The 7417-nt window shown below is 56.8% G+C and overlaps 1 protein-coding gene across 2 annotated transcripts in view; it reads right to left on the bottom strand.

The window, feature by feature from the left end:
- CALY (calcyon neuron-specific vesicular protein) overlaps positions 1-7411 on the bottom strand; it is a 7766-nt gene extending 355 nt beyond the window's left edge. The window contains exons 1-5 of one of the 2 annotated variants that reach the window (XM_008591306.1): positions 7253-7411; positions 3444-3598; positions 2268-2381; positions 1249-1362; positions 261-580 (exon numbers count right to left, since the gene is read on the bottom strand). In XM_008591306.1, the coding sequence (XP_008589528.1) occupies positions 290-580; positions 1249-1362; positions 2268-2381; positions 3444-3578 (654 nt within the window). In that variant the 5' untranslated portion in view covers positions 3579-3598; positions 7253-7411 and the 3' untranslated portion in view covers positions 261-289. The remainder of the gene's footprint in view (positions 1-260; positions 581-1248; positions 1363-2267; positions 2382-3443; positions 3599-7252) is intronic. The other variant, XM_008591305.1, reaches the window with a different exon arrangement.
- Positions 7412-7417: the final 6 nt, after the last annotated feature.

Below are 7417 nucleotides of genomic sequence, written 5' to 3'. Positions count from 1 at the left end.
GAGCCCCCTCCCACCCCCCAGTCCCCACCTGTGGGGCCCGCCCTGCCCCGTGGCCCCAGCCCTGCCCAGACACCCGGTGGGTGGCCAGAGTGTTAAACGTCCCCACCGTCCCCGAGGTTCCAGCAGGTGGGGTTGTCAGTCCCAGGAGGGCAGGGAGTGGAGGGCAGGGTGGTGCATCCCTGGCTCAGAAATGACGTCAGGAGGCCAGAAAAAGGCCACTGCCGGGCTGGCCACAGCCCCCGCAGCAGCCACACACCTACCCAGGCCGGGCTGCGGGCCGCGAAGGCCGTCACTGCGGGGACAGGGGAGCCGCGCTCCCGGCCACCTGCTGCGCCTGCTCCTGCTCATCCTGGGCCGAGGGCTGCCCGGGGGGCACGGTGGCTGCCACCGCCGCCGCCTGGGTGGGTGTCTTGCGCTCCTCCTTGACGGCGCGGTAGTTGTCCCCCCAGGCCGCGGGCATTTCCGTGCCGTGCTTGCGGCTCAGTGGGTAGGCCCCAATGGCCGCCAGGATGCTGCGGTGGCGCTCGGGGTCCATCTCGGTGTAGTACATCTCCAGGGTCAGCGGCGTGCAGATCTTGTGCTGCCGGGGGAGGGAGGCCGGGTCAGGAGGGAGGGTCTGGCTGCATGGGGGGCCAGTCCTCCTAAGTGACAAGCCGCCCCTCCAGGCCCAGTGCGGCACGCTGGCCGCACCCCGTCTGTCCCTCCTGCTCGGGGGCAGCTCAGCAACACAGCGCACAGTGTGTCTACAGGCGTTTCTTTCCGCGTTGGCCTCCAGTGCAGAACTGGAGAGCGGCAGAAGGCGGTGGTCCCTGCCTGGTGCTGGGTGGAGTGGAGGGCTCTGGGGGCAAGAGCCAGCCTCCACCCCCACTGCACTGGGACTCCCAGTGATGGCAGAAGCACTGATGTCAGCCAGGACCAAGTGGGGGACAGCCACACACACAGCCGGCTCTCCACTCGCCTGCCCACCGCTGCACCTCCTGCCTCCCCGCTTACTTTCTTTTTAAATTAGAAGGTAAAACCTGTTGCTAAAACAACTTGTCAAAAGCCAGGATCTCAGCATGTCTGGAGGAGTAGCAGCACCAGGAGGAGCTTTGGGGACCACGTTCCCACAGGAGTAGGAAACATCCTTGCTGCCCCCAGTGGGGCGCAGGGTGCCTCCCGTGGCCTGGCACGGCCTGCAGGCCATTGGAAGACAGGGGTCTCCACTGCCCTCCCCCGGGCCCAGGCCCCAGGCCCACCCAGCCTTACCCGAAGCAGGAAGCCATCTGGGCAGGTGAACTGGTCGTACCAGATGGCCTTGTACATGATCAGGACGCAGCCCAGAAGTGCCATGGCAAAGGCGATCATCCGAGCTGTGGGCAGCTGGGCATGAGGGAAATGGAGGAGCGCAGTTACTGGGGGGTGGAGGGCAGTGAACTGAGCCTGGGGGCCAGCTTCCTCAGGGACGCTCCTTCAGGGGCTGGGCCTGGGCACAGGACCACCATCTGCCAAAGTCTTGGCCCCCCACTTCCACCCCAGGCCATCAGATTTGCCTTCCCTGAAAGTCAGCACCAGAGTCAAGCATCCAGGCACCGTATTGGGGGCCAGGCCTTGCTGGTGGCCCTTCTGCTGGGGTTCTGGAAACACTGCCACCAGGTAGAGTACATGCCACCTTTGACCCAGAAGGTGCTTGCAGGCATTTGTCTGGTAGCTTCCTGCCTGTGTGGGCACTTGTACGGGCCAGTGGCTGCAACACTGTGTGGGGTCATCTCAAGGGTTCACCAGGCCTCCACAGGGACTCCAGCGAGGGAGGGGGCATTGACATCTGCCGCTAGACGAACGCTGCAAAGTACAGCCATGCCTCACCAGGCCCCTACAACAGGTGCAGATTTTACTACTGAAAAATGAAATGAATAGCCCACTATTTTCTTGGTATTCCTTGCTCAATAAAGAAAATTTTTTTAAAAAGAGAGAAAAGAAATAGTCCACTAAAAATGATGAAAGCCATCACTAGTAAGTTGACAGATTTTCAGACAACGCCAGCAGCTCCACATCTGAAGGCAGCAGCTGTGCCTGCTCTCGGCTTGGGCAGCTAAAGGTCATCGGGCACTGGAAGACCAGCCTCTGAATGGGGTGACTGCTGTCCAACTCTCCTCCCTGAGAGCAGGAGCCGCAGCAAGGGGGACCCCAGCCCGCTTGGCCCAGAGCCTGGGCACCCACAGCCTGCAGCTGCCCCTCCACCCACTCTCTCTGCCCCGACTCCCAACGGGATGGGTGCGTGAGGTTACCTTGCGCGCTTCCTCTGGGTGGCTGCAGGTCACCTTCTGACCCTCCAGGTCAGGAAAGTTCTTCAGCTGGTCTGGGGAGGACAACTGGTACTCTGTCTGTGTCTTGATGACCACCTGAGGAAAGAGATGGTCACGGCCTTGCCAGGCAGCCGGCAAGGACCCACAACAGCCCTGAACTGGGAGGGGAGGGAGCCAGGGTCAGCTTGTGTCAGTGGTGTGGGTGCTGACTGCCAGGACCACGACCATCTGGTGGCCGGCAGGGCTCCAGCAGCTATAGGCTGAGGCCAAAGGAAGGTGGTCACTGCAAGTCTACCAGGGGCTGTGGCAGCCCTGGGTCCTGGCCAGACCAAGGATGGAGCCCCTCACTCTGCCACCTCCTTCGACTCTCAAGGTACTGGCTCTCCTAGCCGGGAGCTTCCCCTTTAGTGGCTCCATAGCTTGGGCCCCTCCTCCAGTAAGTCAGTCTGCCCTGACTTCTCTGCTGGCTCCGAGTCTTGCAGCCCCACCACATGGGGCACAGGCAGGTGCAGTCCCATGCTGTGTGTGTGCTCCTTAGGGGCAAAGACAGTTTTCCTACTGTATCCATTGAGATCTGGGCCCAGAGCTGCAATAGATGCAGCTGAAGTCCACCCAGATTGCTGGAGAATTGCCCTTCTGGGTAAATAGCTGGCTGGCATGGGAACAGAGTCCCTTGCCTCCAGCTGGGACAGCTCCTGCCACCCTCTCCATGCTCCAGTGCTCCCTGGGGGTCAGGCTGGCCAGCCCGAGCTGAGCTCTTTGTTTCTCACCTTTTTCTGCTGAAAGCTCCCCATCCTCATCAGTCACTTGCCCAAGGACCCCCATCTCAGGCCCCAACCCAGGACAGAGCCATGCCCAGCACAGTCAAGATGGAAAACTTTGCTTGCCAAGCCCCCATTAGACAGCGCCACGGGCTTGGTGTTGTCTGCAAGTTAGCGCGTGAATTCTTGTGCCACTTTACCCACTTACAGGTGAGGAAGGGAGCTCTGGGAGATGGTCATGCGGATCACCTGTGCCAGCTGGGGTTTCAGCCTAGCCCTTTCTCTGCTTATTCCCCTGCCCCTTGGCGGAGATCAGATCTAAATAAACCTCACCCTACACCCCTTTGTTCCCAGGGGAGCCTGAGAAGAGCCCCTCCCGCTGGGCCAGGCCACTCACCTGGTCAGGGAATGCTGGCTGGAGCTGGCTGACATCCAGGGGGCTGATCAGAGGGATGCTGTCCAGGGCAGTGCCATCTTGGTCTCCAGGGTCTTCTCCCAGCTTCCCAGAGAAGCTGCAACCCAGCTTCACCATGGTGAACAGTGGTCCTCGTCCTGGTCCAGAGACAGAGACAGGGTCGTGCACACAGGCCACCCCATGGACACCCACACCAGCTGGCTCTGGAGCAAGAGGACCCTGGGCTGGTTCCAATGCTTCTCACACCAGAGCCGGGGATGGGCCATGGATGGTCAGGCGACTTCTCCCAGGCAAACTGGGCAAGTCCAGCCAAAGGTGCCTGGTCCCTTTCTTACCCCTAGCCCCTCTGGGCCCACAACAGGGCAAGGGATGGCTCTACTGACCAGCAACTGCCCAGACACAAAACCAGGAGAGTCTTGCCCTGGCTGACCTGCTCCAGAGGACGTTCAAAGGGCACCCTATTCCATTCAAAGGAAAACAACCCCAAATAGCAGTCTGGAGAGGTGGGCTGCCAGACTTAGCAAATAAAAATGCAGGAAACCCAGCTAAATTTGAATTTCAGATAAGCAACAAATACTTTTTTTAGTGTAAGCACATCCCATTCAATATGTAATATGGGACATTCTTATTCTAAGAAGTCATTCATTGTCTATCTGAAATTCAGATGTAACTGGGTGTTCTGTGTTTTATCCGGCAACCCAGCTAGAGATGTAGGGAGTAAGGAAGAGCTTCTGAGAGAAGGACACTAACTGTGCAGAACACAGTACTCATGTGTACGGAGGGCCAGAACTCCTGGAGAGCAGAAATGCCACGCAGGAGCCCAGGGCCAGGACCCCAGCGGAGAAGACAGTCAAGGCCCTGCATGTCACGGAGGAGGGAGAGGGTCTCACTAACATGCTTGCATAATTCCACCTCTAGGCTGACCCCTTAGAGAAAAGGAACGCAGCAAATGACCTCCAAGCCGATAGATGGAAAAAGGAGAAAAACAAAATATACTCAACCAACCACAAGAAAGGTCCTGTGGCCACTAAGAAATTGAATCTGTTATCAAAGCCTTCTCAAAAAGAACTCCAAGCCCAGCCAGCATCACTATGAACTCTACCAACCATTTAAGGAGGAAATAACGCAAACGACATGCAAAACTCTTCTGGAAAAGAGAACAATGGAAAGTGCGCCAGCTTGCAGGGCCAACATAACCTCTGTCTCACAACCTGGCCAGAACAGGAGAGAGGAATTTGCAGCCAGCCCACCCACACACATCAGTGCGAAGACCCCAAATGGAATCTGAGCACACTGAACCAACAAGGCATAAAAACATAACACATCATGACTGGTTGGGTGTATTCTAGAAACAATATTTGGTTTAACATTTGAAAAGCTATCAGTCCTTTTACCATATTAACAGAATAAAGAAGAAAAATCATCTGATCAATTAAAGTGGGAGCTGAAAAGGTATTTGATAAGATTCAACACTCCCTTACTGTTTAACAACTCTAGTAGCCCACGAAGGGCAGAAGAAGAAAAGTCCCTTAACCTGCTAAAAGTTAACCATGAGAAATTCTACAGCAAATCATACTGAATTTGAATCTTCTTGCCTCTAAGATCAGGAAGGAGAGAAAAATGACCTTGAACATCTGTTTTATAAGTCATGGTGCTGGAGGTCTTAGCCAATGCTATAAGGCAGGAAAAAGAAATGAGGTAGAAGATTAAGTAATATTCTCATTATTCACAGACAAAATATTATTGACCAGAGAAGAGCTAAATCCCCTAAATAAATGGGGAAGGATATGGTCATGTTTAAATATGTCATCCTCTCAACCCTAGAATGTATCTGTGGAATCAATAAATCCCAGTCAAACTCCCCACAGAATTGCTTTCATGAACTTGACAAGCATTGCTATTTTATATGGAAGGCAGAGGGACAGGAACACATAAGATGTCCTGAAAAAGAATGGGATGGGGGGGGGGTGTTTCATCTGCCAGGTCTGGCTTTTACACAGCAGTGGAAACTGGTGTGGTAGACAAAGACCCACGTGACACACTTGGACCGTGGATGTACCACAGAGACACCGCTGCAAAGTGGGGAAGGCCACATTGAAAACAGCGAGCTTGATCCCTACCTCACACCACACACAGAAATCTACTCCAGGTGGGTAAACCTAAGTTGGAAAAGCAAAACAATAATGCATCCCAAACACAGTACAGGAGAATATTTTCCTGGTCTCAGGAAGGGAGAGATCTCTTCAATAGAATAAGCACTAGTCATAAAAGAAAATATTTTTTTTTCCTTTTTGTCTTTTTTACTGACCGGTAACGGGATCGCAACCCTCGGTGTCACGCCCGTACCGGGGACCGGCAACGGGATCGCAACCTTTGGTGTTGCGCCTGCACCGCGCTCAGCCAGTGAGCGGGAACCGGTCTCCACATGGGATCCGAACCCTCGGCGGGAGCTCCACCGCGCTCTCAAGCGGCGCACTCTCCAGTGCGCCACCAGGCCAGCCCATAAAAGAAAATATTGATAAAATGACTACATCGAAGAAGAACTTCTGCTTATCAAAACGTAGCCTTCAAAGAATGGGAACAGAAACCCAGACTGGGAGAAGATATTTGCAACCCACAGACGACAAAGAGCCTGTGGGTTGAAGGTGTCATCCCAGTAAATAAGTCTAAGTCCTGATCAGCCATGAATGTGACCTTGTGTGGCAATAGGGTGAGCAAATGTATTCAGGTTAGGATGAGGTCATAGATTAGGGTGGGCCCTAATCCAACGAGTGGTATCTTTATGAAAGGACGGAAATACTTTTTTTTTTTTTTTTTTTGGCTGGTGGGTAAAAGGAGCCCGGCAGGGACCTTGGTGTTGTTGGCACCTGCTCAGGCTAGCCTGAAGAGGGAAACCTGAACAGGAGGAGGGGTATGTAGACCGGGCAGGGATTGGAGTGATGCGGTGCAGGCTAAGGAACGCTGGGGCCACCAGGAGCTGCAAGACGCAGGAAGGGTCGTCCCCTCGAGGCTTTGGGGGGAATGTGGCCCCGCGGACACCTTGAGTCTGGACTTCTGGCCTCCAGAACTGTGAGAATAGATTTCTGTTGTTTTAGGCCATCCCGTTGTGATGATTTTTGACAGCAGCCCTGGGAAGGCCGGGTGCCCACCAGACCGGCCGGCGACCACTCTTTCTCGCCCTGCAGTGGCCAGGCCTGGGCTGGGGTCCGGGTGTTAACAGGCCCCATGGGAACGCGGAGGCAGAAACTCGCTGTCGCGCCGCCCCGCACACAGGGGACAGCGGGCGGAGCCCAGCGCGGACCGNGCCCGCGGACGTGCCGCTCCCACTGGCTCTCGCAGACCTGCAGGGGTGGAGCCAGCTCCCGGGAAGGGACTGCAGCAAACCACGGCGGGAAGCGGCTGACGTCCGGCAGTTCAACCCCCACCTGCGCTGCCCAGGCCGGGTCTGCCCAGGACGGAGGATGCAGGCAGCACGGCGGGCCTGTGCCAGGCCGGACACCCACGGCTCTTCCTGAACATCCAGTGACACTGCGGCCCCTGACGTCCCGGGAAGCCTGGGGATAAACTCCCCGCCGCCCTGCTCCCCGAGGTCCCGGGAAGCCTGGGGACCACCCCCCTCCGGTCAGGCAGAGAGGCAGAGACCCCCAAAGAGGAGCAGGTTGTGCCTGGCCGCCGCGACAGCCATCGGGTCAGCCTCCGGGCTCCCGCATACACTCGCAGCCCCGCACACGCACCCCGCACACCGACACCCGCGCCCACACGCCCTCGCAGCCCGGGCTCCCCCCACGCACCCACACTCGGGCCCCCACTCCCCACTCCACGAGGGGAAATGAGCAAAGGGCTCACAGGCGGCTCCGGCTCCCCCTGGCAGCTGCTGCAGGACGCGGTGGCAGGAGGACGAGGATGAGGATGCGGATGCGGAGGATGCAGTTCCAGACGCTTCGCAGCCGGGGCGG

This window comes from Galeopterus variegatus, unplaced genomic scaffold, assembly GCF_000696425.1.
Source record: "Galeopterus variegatus unplaced genomic scaffold, G_variegatus-3.0.2 Scaffold6827, whole genome shotgun sequence".
Lineage (NCBI taxonomy): Eukaryota > Metazoa > Chordata > Mammalia > Dermoptera > Cynocephalidae > Galeopterus > Galeopterus variegatus.
This window is presented reverse-complemented; position numbering and strand designations above follow the sequence as displayed.